At 43.7% G+C, this 22247-nt stretch overlaps 1 protein-coding gene across 4 annotated transcripts in view; it reads right to left on the bottom strand.

The window, feature by feature from the left end:
• nek1 (NIMA-related kinase 1) overlaps positions 1-22247 on the bottom strand; it is a 155421-nt gene that overhangs the window by 61329 nt on the left and 71845 nt on the right. For all 4 annotated transcript variants that reach the window (XM_063049500.1, XM_063049501.1, XM_063049503.1 and 1 more), the window contains 3 exons: positions 16993-17088; positions 14372-14527; positions 13745-13810 (listed from right to left, as the gene is read on the bottom strand). In XM_063049500.1, coding sequence (XP_062905570.1) covers positions 13745-13810; positions 14372-14527; positions 16993-17088 — 318 coding nt within the window. The remainder of the gene's footprint in view (positions 1-13744; positions 13811-14371; positions 14528-16992; positions 17089-22247) is intronic.

The following is a 22247-nucleotide window of genomic DNA, read 5'->3' as shown; positions in this document are numbered from 1 at the left end:
TTATTCTAATATGGGGGGGGGGGTGGACCTCATGTAGAAATTCCAAACACAGATGACATGTTTTTACATGCGTAGCACCTTTCATGACCTTGGCTCTGAAGCCAATGAAGTCATAAGGAGTATACACTTATAATGTCAGAAATGGAGCTAACCATTTAAAGCTCTTTGAGAAAGTTAAGGCAATAATGTTCAGATTTTTATTAGTGATAGATAGAAAGGAACAACTCCTTTTCCCTTTATGGGATCTTTGATATAGAGGTTTTGGTTTAACATTGCATCAGAAAAGCAACTCTTCAGGCAGTGTACTATTCCTTCAGTGATGCACCAGTGTATCAGACAAGATATCGGTATTACAGTGGAGTAAAGAAAATTACAGAGCCATGAGGGAGGAGTTGGCCAGAATTGACTGGAAAAGAACACTGGCAGGGATGATGGTAGGGCAGCAATAGCTGGAATTTCTGGAAGCAATTAGAAGGCACAGGATATAATCATCCCAAAGAGAAGTTTGCTAAAGGAAAGATGACACAATCATGTCCAACAAGAGAAGTCAATGCCAAATTAATAGCCAAAGAGAGGGCATATAATAGAGCAAATATTATTGGGAAGTTAGAGGATTAGGAAGCTTTTAAAAAACAACAGAAGGCAACTAAAAATGTCATTAAGCTAAAGATAGAATACAAAAGTAAGTTAGCCAATATTAAAGAAGATATCAAAAGTTTCTTCAGGTAAATAAAGTGTAAAAGAGAGGTGAGAGTGGATATTAGACACTGGAAAACTATGCTGGAAAGTTAGTAATGGGGGACAACAAAATAGTGGACAGACTGAATATCTTAAGACCATAACTACAAGACCATAAGACATAAAGACAGAATTAGGCCATTTGGCCCATTGAGTCTGCTCTGCCATTCAATCAAGGCTGATCCCTTTCTCCCCCTGCTCAGCCCCCTCCCTGTAACCTTTGATACAGTGTCCTATCAAGCTCTGCCTTAAATACACCCAAAAACCTGGCCTCCACAGCTGCATGTGCTAATAAGTTCCATAAATTCATCAGCCTCTGGCTAAAGAAATTTCTCTGTATCTCTGTTTTAAATGGATGCCCCTCTATCGTGAGGCTGTGCCCTCTTGTCTTAGACTCCCCCACCATGGGAAACATTCTTTCCACATCTACTCTGTCTAAGCCTTTCAACATTCAAAAGGTTTCAATGAGATTCCCTCCCCCCGCCCAATCCTTCTAAATTTCATTTCAACTCCCTTGTCCATTTGTTCCCCCCTATCCCTCCCCACTGATCTCCCTCCTGGCACTTATCCTTGTAAGCAGAACAAGTGCTACACATGCCCTTACTCTTCCTCCCTTACCACCCTTCAGGGCCCAGACAGTCCTTCCAGGTGAGGCAACACTTCACCTGTGAGTCAGCTGGGGTGATATACTGTGTCCGGTGCTCCCGATGTGGCCTTCTATATATTGGCGAGACCCGACGCAGACTGGGAGACCGCTTTGCTGAACACCTACGCTCTGTCCGCCAGAGAAAGCAGGATCTCCCAGTGGCCACACATTTTAATTCCACGTCCCATTCCCATTCTGACATGTCTATCCACGGCCTCCTCTACTGTAAAGATGAAGCCACACTCAGGTTGGAGGAACAACACCTTATATTCCGTTTGGGTAGCCTCCAACCTGATGGCATGAACATTGACTTCTCTAACTTCCGCTAATGCCCCACCTCCCCCTCGTACCCCATCCGTTATTTATTTATATACACACATTCTTTCTCTCACTCTCCTTTTTCTCCCTCTGTCCCTCTGATTATACCCCTTGCCCATCCTCTGGGTTTCTCCCCCCCACCGCCCCCCGCTTTCTCCCCGGACCTCCTGTCCCATGATCCTCTCATATCCCCTTTGCCAATCACCTGTCCAGCTCTTGGCTCCATCCCTCCCCCTCCTGTCTTCTCCTATCATTTTGGATCTCCCCCTCCCCGTCCCACTTTCAAATCTCTTACTAACTCTTCCTTCAGTTAATCCTGACGAAGGGTCTCGGCCTGAAACGTCGACTGTACCTCTTCCTAGAGATTCTGCCTGGCCTGCTGCGTTCTCCAGCAACTTTGATGTGTGTTGCTTGAATTTCCAGCATCTGCAGAATTCCTGTTGTTTAAATTTCATTGAGTACAGACCCAGAGCCATCAAACGTTCTTCGTATGATAACCCTTTCATTCCTGGAATTATCCTAGTGAACCTCCTCTGAATCGTCTCCAATGCCAGAACATCTCTTCTACGATGAGGAACCCAAAACTGTACACAATACTCAAGGCGAGGCCTCACCAGTGCCTTATAAATCCTCAGCATCAAATCGTTGCTCTTGTCTTCTAGACCTTTTCAAATGAATGCTAACATGGCATTTCCCTTCCCCACCACCGACTCAACCTGCAAGTTAACCTTCAGGGTATTCTACACAAGGACTGCCAAGTCTCTTTGCATCTCAGATTTTTGGATTTTCTCCCCGTTTAGAAAATAGTCCACACATTTATTTCTTCTGCCTAAGTGTGTGAACATGCATTTTCCAACATCAAATTTCATCTAGCACTCTCTTGCCCATTCTCTTAATCTGTCTGTAAGTCCTTCTGCAGCCTAGCTGTTTCCTCAATACTACCTGCCCCTCCAGCAATCTTCATATCATCTGCAAACTTGGCAACAAAGCCATCAATTCCATTATCTAAATCATTGGTATACAGCATAAAACAAAGTGGTCCCAACACCGACCCCTGCGGAATACCACTAGTCACTGGCAGCCAACCAGAAAAGGATCTTTTTATTCCCACTCACTGCCTCCTACCAATCAGTCAATGCTCTAACCCTGTCAGTAACGTTCCTGTAATACTTGGTAAGCAGTCTCATGTGTGGCACCTTGTCACCGGCCTTCTGAAAGTCCAAATATACAACATCCTCTGCATCCCCATTCCAACAAGCTTGGCAGGCAGGATTTTCCAAGAAGGAAACCATGCTGATTTTGTACTATCTTGTCCTGTGAAACCAAGTACTCCTTCACCTCATCCTTAACAATTGACTCACATCTTCCCAACCGCTGAGGTCAGGCTGGCTGGTCTATAATTTTCTTTCTGCTGCCTTCCTCCTTTCTTAAAGATTGGAGTAACATTTGCAATTTTCCAGTCCTCTGGCAACATGCCAGAGTCCAATGATTTTTGAAAGAATTTCTAATACCAGCACAATCTCTAACACTATCTTTCAGGGTGCAGTTCATCTGGTCCAGGTGACTTATGTACCTTTTTTGAGCACCTTCTCCCTTGTAATAGTAACATAGAAACATAGAAAACCTACAGCACAATACAGGCCCTTCAGCCCACAAAGTTGTGCCGAACATGTCCCTACCTTAGAAATTACTAGGCTTACCTATAGCCCTCCATTTTTCTAAGCTCCATGTACCTATCCAAAAGTCTCTTAAAAGACCCTATCGTATCCGCCTCCACCACCATTGCCGGCAGCCCATTCCATGCACTCACCACTCTGAGTAAAGAACTTACCCCTGACATCTCCTTTGTACCTACTCCCCATCACCTTAAACCTGTGTCCTCTTGTGGCAACCATTTCAGCCCTGGGAAAAAGCCTCTGACTATCCACATGATTAATGCCTCTCATCATCTTATACACCTCTATCAGGTCACCTCTCATCCTCCGTTGCTCCAAGGAGAAAAGGCCGAGTTCACTCAACCTATTCTCATAAGGCATGCTCCCCAATCCAAGCAACATCTTTGTAAATCTCCTCTGCACCCTTTCTATGGCTTCCACATCCTTCCTGTAGTGAGGTGACCAGAACTGAGCACAGTACTCCAAGTGGAGTCTGACCAGGGTCCTATATAGCTGCAACATTACCTCTCAGCTCCTAAATTCAATTCCACGTTTGATGAAGGCCAATACACCATACGCCTTCTTAACCACAGAGTCAACCTGCGCAGCTGCTTTGAGCATCCAATGGACTCGGAACCCAAGATCCCTCTGATTCTCCACACTGCCACGAGTCTTACAATTAGTACTATATTCTGCCATCATATTTGGCTTACCAAAATGAACCACTACTACTACTACGTCGACTCAGGCCTAGGGGGCTGGCGTCGGGCACAATGACGGACTCTCCACTTCTCCCTCTCCCTCATCAGTGTGTTCAGTTCATCTACATTAGCTGCGCCGCTGTCTTCTAGGAGCGTGTTGACCATAGTCTTGGGAGGGCGCCCAGGGTTCATCCTCCCGTGCTTGGGCTCCCATATGATGACTAGGGTGGCAGGTAGCTCGAGGTGGTGTAGACAGTGCCCTGCTAGTTGCAGTCTTCTCGCCTCGATTTTAGTGGTGAGCATCGGTAGGTTGTTATAGAGCTCGACGTTTGTCATGTGCTGTTGCCAACTCACATCAACAGCCACCTGGAGCATTCGTGTATAGCAACCATCTAGAGACTTTCGCATCGTCTTGGTGAGTGTCCACGTCTCGCACCCGTACGTGAGAATGGACTCTATGACTGCTATGAAAATCCTCTTTTTAAGCCCTCTGGTCAGGTTCGACTTCCAGATTTCCTTCATGTCGTTCATAGCCCTCCACACCAGCGCCTTCCGTATCTTTATGTCCTTCTCCGAACTCAAAATGAATCACTTCACACTTACCTGGGTTGAACTCTATCTGCCACTTCTCAGCCCAGTTCTGCATCCTATCGATGTTCCATTGTAACCTCTGACAGCCCTCCACACTATCCACAACACCTCCAACCTTTGCGTCATCAGCAAACTTACTAACTCATCCCTCCACTTCCTCATCCAGGTCATTTATAAAAATCACGAAGAGTAAGGGTCCCAGAACAGATCCTTGAATCCTTGCGGCACTCCACTGGTGACCGACATCCATGCAGAATATGACCCGTCTACAACCACTCTTTGCCTTCTGTGGGCAAGCCAGTTCTGGATCCACAAAGCAACGTCCCCTTGGATCCCATGCCTCCTTACTTTCTCAATAAGCCTTGCATGGGCTACCTTTATCAAATGTCTTGCTGAAATCCACATACACTACATCTGCTGCTCTTCCTTCATCAACGTGTTTAGTCCCATCCTCATAAAATTCAATCAGGCTCGTAAGGCATGACCTGCCCTTGACAAAGCCATGCTGACTATTCCTGATCATATTATACTTCTCCAAATGTTCATAAATCCTGCCCCTCAGGATCTTCTCCATCAACTTACCAACCACTGAGGTAAGACTCACTGGTCTATAATTTCCTGGACTATCTCTACTCCCTTTCTTGAATAAAGGAACAACATCCGCAACCCTCCAATCCTCCAGAACCTCTCCCGTCCCCATTGATGATGGAAAGATCCTCGCCAGAGGCTCAACAATCTCCTCCCCCGCCTCCCACAGTAGCCTGGAGTACATCTCATCCAGTCCCGGCGACTTATCCAACTTGATGCTTTCCAAAATCTCCAGCACATCCTCTTTCTTAATAGCTACATGCTCAAGCTTTTCAGTCTGCTGCAAGTCATCACTACAATCACCAAGATCCTTTTCCATAGTGAATACCGAAGTAGAGTATTCATTAAGTACCTCTGCTATTTCCTCCGGTTCCATACATACTTTCCCACTGTCACACTTGATAGGTCCTATTCTTTCACGCCTTCTCCTCTCGCTCTTCACATACTTGTAGAATGCTTGGGGTTTTCCTTCATCCTGCCCGCCAAGGCCTTCTCATGGCCCCTTCTGGCTCTCCTAATTTCCTTCTTAAGCTCCTTCCTATTAGCCTTATAATCTTCTAGATCTCTAACATTACCTAGCTCTCTGAACCTTTTGTAAGCTTTTCTTTTCTTCTTGACTAGATTTATTACAGCCTTTGTACACAACAGTTCCTGTACCCTACCATAACTTCCCTGTCTCATTGGAACGTACCTATGCAGAACTCCACACAAATATCCCCTGAACATTTGCCACACTTCTTCCGTACTTTTCCCTGAGAACATCTGTTTCCAATTTGAGCTTCCAATTGCACTCACTTCTTTGCCCCTCACACACTTCAATATCTGGCACGCTGCTACTGTCTTCCACAGTGAAACCTGATGCAAAATACTTATTTAGTTCATCTACTACCCCTTTAGCCCCCATTATTTCTCCAGCCTCATTTTCTAGGAATCTAACAATCTCTCATCTCTCAATCCAATCATCTCTCCTTATTTTTTGATATTGTTTGCTAGCTTGCTTTTGTATTTCATCTTTTTCTTCCTAACAATTCTTTTACTTGCTCTCAGTAGGGTTTTAAAAGCTTCCCAATCCTCCGTCTTCCCACAAATTTTTGCTTCGCTATATTTGTCTCTTTTGCTTTTACATTAGTTTTGACTTCCCTTGTCAGCCACGGTTGTAGTATTTTGCCATTTGAGTATTTCTTTGTTTTGGAATCCTGCAACTTCCTCCAGAAACTCATGTCATTGCTGCTCTGCTGTCATTCCAGCCAACACCTCCTAATATACTTTGGCCAACTCCTCTCTCATACCACTGTAATTTCCTTTACTCCACTGAAATACTGCTAGGTCAGACTTTACTTTCTCTCTATCAAACTTCAAGTTGAACTCAATCATATTGTGATCACTGCCTCCTAAGGGTTAGCTCCCTAATCGTGTCCAATTCATTACATAACGCCCATTCCAGTATAGCTGATCCCCCAGTAGGGAGAACAACAAATTGCTCTAAAAGGCCATCTTGCAGAGATTCAGCACACTAACTCTCTTGAGATCCATTTTCAACCTGATTTTTCTAATCAACAATAAACGAGGACTGAGTGTCCTCAGCCATGATGAACTGACAGAGCAAACTCGGTTGGCCAAAAGGCCAAATTCTGCTCCAATACCTTATGGTCTTATATACATCTGTCCTGATATAGGCCTCAACCGGAAACATCCACAATCCCTTCCCCTCCCTGGCAGATGCCTCGACCCGATGACTTCGTCCAACAAATGGTTTGTTGCTGTAGATACAAAGTCGAATAGGTATACCTGGAAGTAAGATGTTCAAGAAAGAGCTGTGCTACATGAGTGATTTCTACTGTGTCACAGAGAACAAGCAGCAGCTGTGAAAGGAGAGACTGAACAACCAAAAGGACCAAATCACTAACCACAGCCACCAGTTACTCTCCCACACTGCACCAGAACATGTGGATCCTGGATCAGCCTCTAGGGACACCTGAGGACCCACCAACATACAATCTCTTAGCAGAACATCATTCTCGACACAGTGGTCATACTACTAAACTTTATTAATATTTAGCTTCACAACTCAAGCACTATTTTGTCTGCCTGTTCAGAAGAGGTAACAGATAGGGTAGCTAAATGAGAAGGGACTTCTCATGTTGCACATTGTCTATCCATTACCTGCAGAACACGAGGGGCTGTGCTGTGTACATCCAGGTACTGGCAAAATGCTGAAACTCTAAGAAAATTCTACCAAGACATTTAGAAAATGATGGAATTAAACAAAATTACCATTGTCTTATGAAAGGTGATAAACGGGCTCAACAAGTTTAATAGCATTCTTAGAGGATAAAACAATAATTTGACAAAGATTAGATTTCCAAAAGATATTAAGTAAGGTGGCACATAAATGGATACCGAATAAGATGAGAGTTGGAGGAGTTAGGCATAATATAGCAGCAGGAAGTGAGGACTGCCTGAAATAAAAAAGGGAAACAAAATGGCCAATTTTAAGCTTGACAAAATGGAAAAAAAAATTGTATTAAGGTGTGCACTACTGAGATCAGTGCAAGGGCCTCAACTATTTGTATTTACAGTATTAAACTAAATGAAGAGCCCATGTACCTTGAAGCCAAATTTACTGATAATACACAGATAAGCAGAAAAGCCTGTGATGAACCCCTAGGTTTATCTTGCCGTGGACTGTCATTTTAAGAGAGGGTGCCTGAGTGACGTCAGCCGCCGGCTTTCTCGGCTCCTGTTTGATAGACAGAGAGACAGAGAGACAGAGAGACAGAGCTTATGGGACCCTGCAGCTTGTTTTGATTTAAGCAAGGACACTCACCTACACACAGTCAATCGCAGTTGGAGTCGGATAATGGAAGGAGGCCAGTGACAAAGGGGTCACTGGTTGGAACTCTCGAGTGCCCATAAGGGTGGGTGGAGTAACGATCCAGCACAATCAATAAGTGGATATCACTTCGTGAGATTGAGACAACCTTGTGGAATCTACCTATGTGTTAACCCTTGCCTGGATGGTAGTTCCCTTTGAAGACGGTACCCCTATGATAATTTGTAAGTGGATTTGGAACGACGACGGGTAAAATTTACAGCAATTGTTATCCTGCTTACCACCATGGAACCTGTGGAATACGACGTAAAGGCCTCCTCTCGACATTCACCTTGGATTACAAATATCTCTCTCACATCATTTAATCCGTGGATGAACTGAACTTTCATACCTTACCATCTCAAGATTTTAAGCCCGGTGCTGCCCCCCCACCAAGCTCAATTGTTTGGGAGTTATATTTACACATATGTATACTCATAACACTGTTAATTTTTGATTATTCTTGTTTAAGTTGCTATATTAAGTAGACACCAATAAAGATAGTGGTTTTAACATCAAAAGCAGACTCCAGGCATGGTCCATTGCTACTGGTTCCTTTAAACCTTTACGGGTTCGTAACAAGCCAGATGTGGGGAGCGCCAAGAGTCAAGCAAAAATGTGTTGGAAGTTGAGTAGGTAAATGGATGGAAGCTAAACATAGAGCAGTTTTTCAACCTTTGACAGGAAGAACAGGTTTAAACTAGGGGAGACTGCAGATTTCTGCTGGTAAGGAACTTTTATATGCTTGTACTTGAAACATAGGATTAGCATGCAGGAACAGCAAGTAATTAGTACAGCGGTGAATTTTGGCCTTTTTTGCCTTGAATTGAGTTGAAAAGTAGGATTGAGTTGAAAAGTAGTGAAGTCACCTGGAGGACTATGTGTGGGTTGTATTGTTTATACACCTGCATTGCAGGCAATTCAGAGAACGTTTAATAAGCTGATTGCTGAGGTGAAAGTGCTGTAATGAGGAATAATTGATCAGCTTGGACCTATAAACATTTGACTAACATTGTTAAATCCATGACGACTTTTCCCAATTCTATTTTCCATTTCTCTAATAATGAATTCCAGCAGCTCTGTTGTTGACAGTATGCTGTTAAATGTAGTAAGCCAGTCTATGACAGAATAAATATTTTATTAACGTCAGTGTATATTTACTCTATAAATACCCATCATAAGTTTAAAGCCAAAATTCCAGTATTCATCCTCCTAAATCTACATCTGCATCTCAGCCCACAACTTGTGTTTTCTCTGAAGCCCCTTATTTACCTTCGAGAAAATCTTTGAATCATAAAGCATTAAATATCACTATTAAAGATGGCACCAGTAACATCGCGCGTGCTCTCCCGAGCAAACTGCCCTCTCCACTATCCTATACCCGAGAAATCTTTCTAAACTTCCAATTTAGCAAGATCAAGATCAACAACACCCTGGCGAAGCTACTGACCCAGCTGGAGACCACCGCGCCAGAACTGCTTCTTAAACTCCGGACCTCACCTGGACCCGACCACGTTCCAGGAGACCTGCGGTCTGCTACTGTGCCGGAGTGCTTGGAGACACGGCCCATTCTGACCAGCACCTCTCTGGAGCAGATGACCACACAGAAGTGACGGCGGAGAACTCAAGGTGCCCCAGACACTTCCTCAGAGTGACCACCATAAAGCCCCGTTGGTGGCCATCCACAGCTGCCGGAAGTGAGGCCTCCACTGCCGACCTTGGAAATCAAGCCCGAGGCTTGACTGGAGTGGAAGCCTCTGCAACCGTGACTCAGCTTAAGGACTTGTTTCAGCCAGCAGCTCGGCCATCTGGGATTTAGTGTCGGCTTCGGGGCCCGACCCAATCGACAGACAGGCCCCCGGCAGCTGGAATTGGCAGCTGAGCCTCCCCCGTTACTCGGCCCGACCTGGAGTGCGCGACGACGCGACCCGCCAATCGATTCCCGCAGGACGCGTCCACCTACCTCAAAGAGCTGACAACAACACACTGCATCAATGGAGACCTGGAAAGATGCACTACTTACCGAGGAAGCGTGGGAAAAGAGCTGGGCTGCTGGTCAGATTGAAGCTGAGGGGCTTTAGGGTCCCTATGCCCACCATCCGACTAGCTAATGTGCAAGCCATAGAGAACAAGGTGGATGATCTTAAAGGGAGACTCACCTACTGCAGGGAGATGCAGAACTGCTGTGTATTCTGTTTCACCGAGACCTGGCTCTCCCCTGCCACCCCCGACTGTGCCATCTGACCGGAGGGATTTTCGATCCATCGGATGGACCACATGGCATCTTCGGGCAAGACGAGGGGAGGTGGTGTCCGCCTACTGATCAGCACTGGGTGGTGCTCAGACACAGTGGCACTGACAAGCTCCTGCAGCCCGGACCTGGAACACCTGTCGGTGAAGTGTCGTTCCTACTATCTGCCACGGGAATTCACCTCGGTCATACCAACAGTGGTCTACATTCCCCCCCAGGCGGACGTGGAGTGAGACCAGGTATCCGGAGGCTTTGCTCATTACAGCCGGGGACTTTAACCAGGCCAATCTCAGAAAGGCGCTGCCAAAGTTATACCAGTATGTCTCCTGCCCCACTGGAGGCCCGAATATACTTGACCACTGCTACACAGCAGTCAAAGATGCCTACCGTTCCGTCCCACGACCTCACTTCAGAAAATCGGACCATCAGGCCGTACTCCTCCTTCCGGCTTACAAACAGAAACTGAAGTGGGAGGTCACGGTGTCAAAAGTAGTGTCGCGTTGGACGGAGGAAACAGATGAGGTCCTCCGTGACTGCTTTGAATCGGTGGACTGGTTAGTATTCAAGGACTCGGCAGCTAACCTCAATGAGTATGCCTCAGCTGTCACGGACTTTATTTGAAAATGCACGGAGGACTGTGTGTCTCGCAAGACAATCCGGGTATTCCCTAACCGGAAACCTTGGATGAATTATGAGGTCTGGAGGCTAGAGCTACAGCTTTTAGATCTGGGAATACCAGTCGCTACCGGAATCTAGGCGTGACCTCCGGAAAGCCATTAAGGGCACCAAGAGGCAATATCGAGTCAAGTTGGAAGCTCACGCTAACCAAAGGGATGCCAGTAGACTATGGCAGGGTCTAAATGAGATCACTGGGCGCAAAGAAAAGGCTGGGAATATCAATAACTGTGGCACTTCTCCTCCTGACGAACTTAACGTATTCTACGCAAGATTCGAACAGAAGAGGAGCGTCCTGCTCCCTCCGGATGAACCAGACCTAGTGGCATCGAGATTCATTGTCACCGAGGAGGACGTTAGAAGGGCCTTCCTGAAGATAAATCCAAGGCAAGCGACGGGGCCAGATGGCGTTCCAGGACGGGTTCTCCGGGCCTGTGCAAGCGAGCCAGCTGGTGTGTTTGCTGACATCTTCAACTGTTCCTTGCTTCAGTCTAGGATCCCCTCATGTTTTAAGAAGGCAACGATAATCCCAGTGCCGAAGAAGAGCAAGGTGGCATGCCTGAATGACTATTGACCTGTGGCTCTGACATCAATTGCTATGAAGTGCTTCGAACGATTGGTTATGGCACACATCAACCTCAGCCTACCGGTCAACCTCGACGCTTAGCAATTTGCCTACCGGAGCAACAGGTCAACGGCAAATGCCATCTCTCTGGCGCTACATTCCTCCTCCTGGAGGACAAAGACGCATACGTAAGGCTCCTTTTCATTGACTACAGCTCTGCCTTTAATACCATCATTCCAAATAAACTGATTCCTAAGCTCCGGAACCTGGGCCTTAGCACTCAGATCTGCAGCTGGATCTTCAACTTCCTCACAGACAGGACCCAGGCTGTAAAAATAGGGAACAAGCTCTCCTCTACAATCACTCTGAGCACCGGTGCCCCACAAGGCTGTGTACTCAGCCCCCTGCTGTACTCACTGTACACCCATGATTGTGTAGCCAAGTTTCCATCAAACTCAATATATAAATTTGCTGACGACACAACAATTGTAGGCTGTATCTCGGGTAATGAAGAGTTTGAGTACAGAGAGGAAATTAAGAACCTGGTGGCATGGTGCGAAGACAATAACCTATCCCTCAAAGTCAGCAAGATGAAGGAATTGGTTGTTGACTTCAGAAGGAGTAGCGGACCGCACGACCCCATTTACATCGGTGGTGCGCAAGTGGAACAGGTCAAAAGCTTTAAGTTCCTTGGGGTCAATATCACAAATGACCTGACTTGGTCCAACCAAGCAGAGTTCACTGCCAAGAAGGCCCACCAGCACCTTTACTTCCTGAGAAAACTAAAAGAAATTTGGCCTGTCCCCTAAAACCCTCACTAATTTTTATAGATGCACCGTAGAAAGCGTTCTTCTCGGGTGCATCACAACCTGGTATGGAAGTTGTCCTGTCCAAGACCGAAAGAAACTGCAGAAGATCATGAACATGGCGCAGCACATCACACAAACCAATCTTCCGTCCGTGGACTCACTTTACACTGCACGCTGTTGGAGCAGTGCTGTCAGGATAATCAAGGACACGGCCCACCCAGCCAACACACTTTTCATCCCTCTTCCCTCCGGGAGAAGGTTCAGGAGCTTGAAGACTCATATGGCCAGATTTGGGAACAGCTTCTTTCCAACTGTGATAAGACTGCTGAACGGTTCCTGACCCGGATCTGGGCCGTACCCTCCAAATATCCGGACCTGCCTCTCCGTTTTTTTGCACTACCTTACTTCCCATTTTTCTATTTCTGATTTATAATTTAAGTTTTTAATATTTGCTAATTTTAACTATTTTGAATATTTTAAATATTTAATATTTGTAATCCAGGGAGTGGTGAAGCGCAAAATCAAATATCGCTGTGATGATTGTACGTTCTAGTACCAACTGTTTGGCGACAATAAAGTATAAAGTAAGTATCAAGTTGGCTCTTTGAGAACCTTTTCCAGGAGGCTTTAATTCTCATTTCTCCAATTTTGCAGCACTTCGTAAGCTAACCCAACAAAGTCGTCTCATTAAAAGAAGGATGTGGAAACTTTAGAGGGGTTGCAGAGGAGATTTACCAGGACACTGCCTGGACTAGAGAGCATGTCCTTTAAGAATAGGTTGAGCAAGATAGGATTTTTCTCTGGAGTGAAGGAGGATGAGAGATGACTTGACAGAGGCATAGATAGAGTGGACAGTCAGCAACATCCGCATCCCCAAGCCCCCGGGTTGGAAATGGCTGATACAACAGGCCATGATCTTTGGGTGTTTGGAGGAAAGTATGGGTGGTGGGAGTTATATCAGAGGTATATTTTTTTCACAGACACAGAAGAGGTAGAGACACACGGGCAGAGGTAAATATATTACAGACATTTAAGAGTCTCTTAGTTGGGCACATGAATGATAGAAATATGGAGGGCTATGGGTGAGGCAAGGGTTGGATTAGAGTAGTTTAAAAGATCAGTGTAACATCACGAGCCAAAGAGCCTGTACTGTGCTGGAATATTCTATAAAAGGAGTCACTAAAATGTGAAGAACCAAGCATAAAGACATTTTTGTCCCAAGAAAGTATAACCCAACATAAAAGTACAAACCCACAAGTAAATTAGAGTGATCAATGATATAACTCTTATTTCAAATAAAACCTTTGCATTGCAGTTGAGAATTAGAACACTCACCTGAATAGTGGTAGAACTAGACCTCTTAATTTCCTCTGAGATTTCCTTAGCTGTTGTGTCTTTTTCCTGACACCAGAAAGTAAAAGCAATGGAATTATTCTTATGAATTCTACTTATTTTGTTAATTTTAGGCATTAAAGGAAAGGTATAGTTTTTGTTACACATCCATCATTTTCTTTGCAAAAAATCCAACTGGGGAAAGGGAAAGACAATTGTGTAAAACTGGTGGAAGACTTCATTGAGATAGTGGTCCTATTAAGAAGCCTTTTCCATTTTCAGATATTGCCACAGCTGTTGTGCGCTTATGACAAGAATCTGCTGAAGTTTCTGCTCAATTTCTTAATGTGCTTGAACATCTTTATAAACACTGACAAGCAGAGAATTAAGTTTGCCCTTCTCAACTCCCAGGGTATTAAATCCTGATATTTACACAAGTATTGGCTGCTTGGTCAAAGTACTGAAAGCAGATTGCCTCACTTTGAACACACTCTCCTTCCATAGCAATTTGCTTTCCATTAACATTGCTTGCTTCACATAGGAGTGCAATCCTTAGCATGTAGAAGTCACATTCATGAAGTGGAGCTGAATTCGTTTTCAAAATTTTTAAAGAACTTCAAAAGCACTTACAATGCCCACATCTTTCAGTGCAGCAGTCATCGAAATAGCTGGCGTGCTGGATTTTGCTGGTGATTGAGGTTTGGAAGATAGGCCTGATCCTTGCCTTACTTGGGAAGAGGATGAAGATGCAGCTGTTAATGGCTGCTTAAATCCTTTCGCTGCAAGCTGGGAAGAATTTTTGAGTTTGTTATCTTAACATAGAATCAAACAGTTTGTATGACAGGTGGCTCTTCAGCCACTCCTGATACAGCGTTTTGACCTGAAATGCAGACAGTTCCTTTCCTCCCACGTATGCCACTGACCCACTGAGTTCCTCCAGAATGGAACATAGAACACTACAGCACAGTAAAGGCCCTTCAGCCCATTTAGTTGTGCTGACCGTTTAACCCATTCCAAGATTAATTTAACCCTTCCCTCCACACAATCCTCCATCTTTCTTTCAATGAATTGTTTGTTGCTCCAGTTTCTAACATCAATAGCCTGCTTTTTGTCTATTCTGGCTTTCAGTGACCACAAGCCTTTTCCTCTTTCTCTATAAGCTCTGCAAATTTTTGCCCTTTAAATACAAATTTTACTTTAGTCTCCACCCCCCCCACCGCCAATACCACTTCAGAGTATATTCCAAACAGTGTAACATTTAACTTGAAAGTTTCAAGTTTGCAGCAATTTTAATGTATATACAATTTAATTAAATTTTCAAACCGATCAACTGATCCAAATAACTTTTCTCCTCGTTCCACCTTCTTATTGCATTCTCTGTTAGCAAATTACCAGCAAGGATTCTTCTAAAGTGTTACAATTTTATACATACTCTCTAAAATGCCATTTATATTTCATGGGTGACCCATGGTAGCATAGCAGTTAACATAATGCTATTGCAGTGCCAGCAACCCAGGTTCAATTCCAGCATTGTCTAGGAGTTTGTACAGTCTCCCCGTGACCACTATGGTTTCCTCTTGCATTCCAAAATGACGTACGGTTAGTAAGTTAATTGGTCACATGGGTGCAACTGGACAGCGTGGACTTGTTGGGCTGGAAGAACCTGTAACAGCACTGTATATTTAAGTAAATATTATGTAGGATAATTTAAAATTCAATCATGAGCAAACAAAGGTGATGCACACCCTAGTTCAACAGTTGCAAACTAACTAGTCTCACTTTCCATTGTTTTATCTCTCTCTCCCTATTGCTCAAACCCATGTTCACCTTTCCAAACTACCTTCCACTTTTGAAAAGTCAAAACGAACTGCAGATACTGGAAATCAGATACTGGCCATCAAACTTTACAACTCCTCCCTTGGAGGGTCAGACACCCTGAGCCAATAGGCTGGTCCTGGACTTATTTCCTGGCATAATTTACATATTACTATTTAACTATTTATGGTTTTATTACCATTTATTATTTATGGTGCAACTGTAACAAAAACCAATTTCCCCAGGATCAATAAAGTATGACTATGACTATGACTAAATCTAGATTTCAAACAGAAAATGCTGGAAATACTCAGCAGGTCAGGGAGTATCTGTGGAAAGAGAAATTGTGTGTGCACTTGTGTATGCTAGATAAACACACACGCACGGGGGGGGGGTCAGGGGGTGGACAGAAGAGAATATCTCTGATACGGTGTTACTGGCATCCAAGGGGATAAACTGTAAATGAGATTATCCAGTCAATGAGTGAATGGGGAAAAGTTAAAAATAACAATTTTTTTAAAAATGGACGCACACTTCCACAATTCACCAGCTACAAAATCACGCAAAATGTTGCTGCTGATGGGCACACCTCAACAGGAAAATCTATCCCTACATTACTGCTATAAGGTTCCTAGAACTCAGTGAATCCAAGGGGATCCGCATCTGTGCCTTCAAATCCATCCATCATACCCTTCTTATAGAACATGTTAGTGACCTACTTTTCCAGCATGCGTTCCAATCTCTTAAATTTTACTACCTAACCCTCATTGTCATCCAAGTTTTGTTTTTTCAACTCAACTAATCCTCACAACTTTGTGGCCTCTCTAGGGTAGTACTGTTTTATGTTCTTGGTTTCATGCCAAGCTCAAGGCTTGACCCTTGTTCACTGTCAGTTATTATTGCATAGGGAACATCGAACAAATGCACCAACAGCACTATTATTATTTTGTCTTATTGGGAGACAACTAGTCCAACAAGTCTATGCTTACACTCATTACACTCATGTGACCAATTAACCTACTAACCACACATTTTTGGAACGTGGAAGGCAACCGGTACATCCGGAGTCAACCCACACGGTTAAGGAAAACACATACAAACTCCTTACAGACAGTAGGAAATGAACCCAGTTTGCTCGCACTGCAATAACATTACACTAATCACTGTCAACCACGCCGCTCTAAGCCATTATTATGCCACTAGCGTTTTAACAATTAATTTCTAAAGAGCAAAGTATTGTGTTGTTTGTAATTAGAAAATACGAAATGAATATGGAGTTCATTGTCAGATTGTCATATGCACAGGTACATGCGTGCACAGGAACAATGAAAATCCTGCTTGCAGTGGCACCACAGGTACACAGCAACAAAGTTTTCCATTAGATTGTCCGTTTACTAAGGGGAAACTTATTTAACAATGAAGTAGGACATTCTTACATGCTCTTCCCAGGCCTTCTTTTCTCTTTCATAGGCTTCTCGTCTCTTTTTCTCAAGCTGTTCTTTAAGTACTGCAGCTCGTGTGTTGGCTTGAGCCTGTAAAAAGGTTAGTAAAGTACAATGTTCTGATTAAGATTAATTTCCACAAGTTCTTTTACTTTGTCAAGTAATATAGTTAGTGGAATTGTGACTCCCAAAACTTCACTAAGACATGGTTGCAAACTGAAACCCAAGTTAAAGAAATACTACATGGGTTTTGGACAGTTACTATCTAATAGAGAGATAGTCAGTACTGTTAACAACTTCACTTGCACGTTCTCGGGTTCTTTTCAGTACTACTTTGTGCATTGTTCAAACAATCATGGGAGCCAAATACACATACACACTAAATCCAACTCAGATTTTGAATCTCAAGGAAGACAAAGCAACACACAATCACAATAAAATTACGACAGTCTTGAAATCAGCTGTAATGCAAGTGAAATAGTTTTGTCTTTTAAAGCCTTTATTTACTGACAAAACGCAGTATGCCAAATATTAATTATAATTCCACATTCAGAAACAAATAATGTTTGGAAGATCATCAACTGTGAAAGATGTACTTTGGTCTGCACAATTTTTCTTGGTTGTCCAGTGCAACAATAGTTGCAGGGGAATGCTCCAGAAAGGACACATTCTGGAGCGCAGGAGTACATAGAACATAGAATAGTACAGCACAGTACAGGCCCTTCGGCCCACAATGTTGTGCTGACCCTCAAACCCTGCCTCCCATATAACCCCCCACCTTAAATTCCTCCATATACCTGTCTAGTAGTCTTTTAAAATTCACTAGTGTATCTGCTTCCACCACTGACTCAGGCAGTGCATTCCATGCACCAACCACTCTCTGAGTAAAAAACCTTCCTCTAATATCCCCCTTGAACTTCCCACCCCTTACCTTAAAGCCATGTCCCCTTGTATTGAGCAGTGGTGCCCTGGGGAAGAGGCGCTGGCTATCCATTCTATCTATTCCTCTTAATATCTTGTACACCTCTATCATGTCTCCTCTCATCCTCCTCCTCTCCAAACAGTAAAGCCCTAGCTCCCTTAATCCCTGATCATAATGCATACTCTTTAAACCAGGCAGCATTCTGGTAAATCTCCTCTGCACCCTTTCCAATGCTTCCACATCCTTCCTATAGTGAGGCGACCAGAACTGAACACAGTACTCCAAGTGTGGCCTGACCAGAGTTTTATAGAGCTGCATCATTACATCGTGACTCTTAAACTCTATCCCTCGACTTATGAAAGCTAACATCCCATAAGCTTTCTTAACTACCCTATCCACCTGTGAGGCAACTTTCAGGGATCTGTGGACATGTACCCCCAGATCCCTCTGCTCCTCCACACTTCCAAGTGCCCTGCCATTTACTTTGTACTCTGCCTTGGAGTTTGTCCTTCCAAAGTGTACCACCTCACACTTCTCTGGGTTGAACTCTACCTGCCACTTCTCAGCCCACTTCTGCATCCTATCAATGCCTCTCTGCAATCTTCGACAATCCTCTACACTATCTACAACACCACCATCCTTTGTGTCGTCTGCAAACTTGCCAACCCACCCTTCTACCCCCACGTCCAGTTCGTTAATAAAAATCATGAAAAGTAGAGGTCCCAGAACAGATCCTTGTGGGACACCACTAGTCACAATCCTCCAATCTGAATGTACTCCCTCCACAACCACCCTCTGCCTTCGGTAGGCAAGCCAATTCTGAATCCACCTGGCCAAACTTCCCTGGATCCCATGCCTTCTAACTTTCTGAATAAGCCTACCGTGTGGAACCTTGTCACATGCCTTACTAAGATCCATATAGATCACATCCACTGCACTACCCTCATCTATATGCCTGGTCACCTCCTCAAAGAACTCTATCAGGCTAGTTAGATACAATCTGCTCTTCACAAAGCCATGCTGACTGTCCCTGATCAGACCATGATTCTCTAAATGCCTATAGATCCTATCTCTAAGAATCTTTTCCAACACCTTTCCCACCACAGACGTAAGGCTCACTGGTCTATAATTACCCGGACTATCTCTACTACCTTTTTTCAACAAGGGAACAACATTCGCCTCCCTCCAATCCTCCGGTACCATTCCCGTGGACAACGAGGACATAAAGATCCTAGCCAGAGGCTCAGCAATCTCTTCCCTCGCCTCATGGAGCAGCCTGGGGAATATTCCGTCAGGCCCCGGGGACTTATCTGTCCTGATGTATTTTAACAACTCCAACATCTCCTCTGCTTAATATCAACATGCTCCAGAACATCAATCACATTCATATTGTCCTCACCATCATCAAGTTCCCTCTCATTGGTGAATACCGAAGAGAAGTATTCATTGAGGACCTCGCTCACGTCCACAGCCTCCAGGCATATCTTCCCACCTTTATCTCTAATCGGCCCTACCTTCACTCCTGTCATCCTTTTTTTCTTCACATAATTGAAGAATGCCTTGGGGTTTTCCTTTACCCTACTCGCCAAGGCCTTCTCATGCCCCCTTCTTGCTCTTCTCAGCCCCTTCTTAAGCTCCTTTCTTGCTTCCCTATATTCCTCAACAGACCCATCTGATCCTTGCTTCCTAAACCTCATGTATGTTGCCTTCTTCCTCTTGACTAGATTTTCCACCTCACTTGTCACCCATGGTTCCTTCACCCTATCATTCTTTATCTTCCTCACCGGGACAAATTTATCCCTTACATCCCGCAAGAGATCTCTAAACATCGACCACATGTCCATAGTACATTTCCCTGCAAAAACATCATCCCAATTCACAACCGCAAGTTCTAGCCTTATAGCCTCATAATTTGCCTTTCCCCAATAAAAAATTTTCCCTGTCCTCTCTGATCCTATCCTTTTCCATGATAATGCTAAAGGCCAGGGAGCGGTAGTCACCGTCCCCCAGATGCTCACCCACTGAGAGATCTGTGACCTGACCCGGTTCATTACCTAGTACTAGATCTAGTACATGCTGAGGAATGCAGCACAGCTTGGTGCAGTCCATACAAAAACTTTGCAGGGGACAACTGCAATCTGAGGTCCTTCCACCACTGGACACTGAGGACAGGATCCTGTGCACAGCCTCTCAAACACTTGAAAGTACACTGGTTAGTGAGTAGCATTGGCACTTTATAAATAGAGAATGCATTGGTTAACTGGCACAGTCATTACATTGATTGAATGACACCGTGAAAGCAAAGAAAAGTACTGATTGCATGATATTCATAATATAAACAGAAAATAAAGTTTACTCTGAAACAAAATAATAATTTCACAATCACTCCCAAAGCTTTCAGAACATCTTCAAGCTTTTGTTTTAAACAATTGACATTTATTGCTTTTGCCTCTTCCCTAGTTTTGTCCAATAGCATAACCTCCTCACAGATATGGCTTTGACTGATACTGGATTTGGGGGCACCTCTGCCTGCCTCATCCACTGGAGAGGCAGTAGCGTAATGGTTAGCGTGACACTATTACAGCTCAGGGCGTTAGATTTTGGAGTTCAATCCTGGTGTTGTTCTATAAGGAGTCTGTATGTCCTCTTCATGGAATGCATGGGTTTGCTCTGGGTGATCCAGCTTCCTCACACAGTCCAAAGATGTACAAGTTTGTAATAGGTTAATTGATCATTGTAAATTGTCTTGGTTTAGGTGAGGGTTAAATTGGCGTTGTCGGGGGTTGCTGGGTGGCGTGGCTCAAAGGGCCAGAAGGGCCTATTCTGCACTGTATCTCTAAATAAATAAATAAATACATAATAAAACCCAGGAACCACAGTTTGACATTTCCTTAATTTACGTCTCACTTCATTTCCCATTTTCTGGTATAGTCTGATTGTTTGTGAGGCAATGAAATCTCACCTAACACATGAACTCTGTTCTCTTTGGGCTAATTTGCACTCCCAATAAATCAGTCAAGCACAGCATTTTTATGAAAACATCTGGTTAAGATAGTTTTGTGCATGAGCTTTGCTGAATCAAGGTCCCTGAATTTCCAGATAAGCAGCCCTAAATTTCAGCTGTGCCTCACAATACCCAAAGCTAGAATTCCTTCTGCAAATTTCTCTACATTTTTAGTCTCCTTTAATATAGCTCCTTGTACATACTTCTTTGGCCCAAGCTTTTGGCCTTCTGCAATAGAAGCTATGTAGCTGTTTAATTATATTTTCTGACTCTGGTTCAAATTTTTTGAAATTATGTTCTGAAATGCCTTGACACATTTAACAAATTGCTGCTTCATACAAATACATTGTTTTCCTATACATTCTGTGTGATGATTTCAAAATATTTTCTTTTCAGCAAATCTTCCTAGATCACTCTTACTTTGAGCATAACTTCTGTTAACTAAAACTTGATGAAGACAAAGTGACTTCACAGGCTAAAATCCTGTCACAAGCTTTGAACAGTTTTCAACCACATGCAAGAATCTTTTAAAAGGCATTTGACATTTATTTATTACCTTACAATTTGTAAGCATTCCAACACCTTTGTGAGTATTACACAGCAGTCCTATCTGACAATGAACAATTTAAAATGTGCATGAGGCTAGGATGGCAAGTTTTAAAGGGCAAAGAAAAATCTTTAAATGTAAGCTGTGTAAAAGATATGTAATCACCTTTAGGTGACAGAGATAGCTTGTTCCTATTAAAGAATTTTCCAACTATTTCACAATCCTTTGCTAACCTACAAAGAGATCTCTTGCTATAAGGAGATAAACATTAAACAGCAGCTCTTGAGCACCATCTAATGGCAGGCAGGAAATCTACATTTACAAAGGCATGAAAGTTGTGCGGCCACCTTTCTAACAATAAAATGATCAAGGGATTAAAGATTTTAAAAAACTAAGTGAAAACTAAGATGTAATGAGGGCAAAAAGGATTAGTGCCAATAGGTAGAAAGGTTGATATGAAAATATGGGCCAAAGGGCATGTTTCTGTGCAATAAACTATTAACTTTAACCAGCATCATTTAGGGAACAGACCCTTCAGTCCACAATGTCTGCCCCAACCATGGTACCAACCCAAGCTAATTGTATCTGATACAGGGTTTTGAGCTGAAATGACTGCATTTCCTTCCTCTACACCCCTACCCCGTTTAGGTGCTGTTCAACCCTCCAGATCATTTGTTGCTCCAAATTCCAGCATCTGCAGTCTCTTGTTTCTTCAAATCATATCTGATAATCTGTGTCTTGGGTGAGGTGGAAAGATGGTCAGGAGTCACATGGCC

Source organism: Mobula hypostoma, chromosome 5 (assembly GCF_963921235.1).
Source record: "Mobula hypostoma chromosome 5, sMobHyp1.1, whole genome shotgun sequence".
Taxonomy (NCBI): domain Eukaryota; kingdom Metazoa; phylum Chordata; class Chondrichthyes; order Myliobatiformes; family Myliobatidae; genus Mobula; species Mobula hypostoma.
The sequence above is the reverse complement of the archived record's forward strand: the minus strand, read 5'-3'. Positions and strand labels throughout refer to the sequence as shown.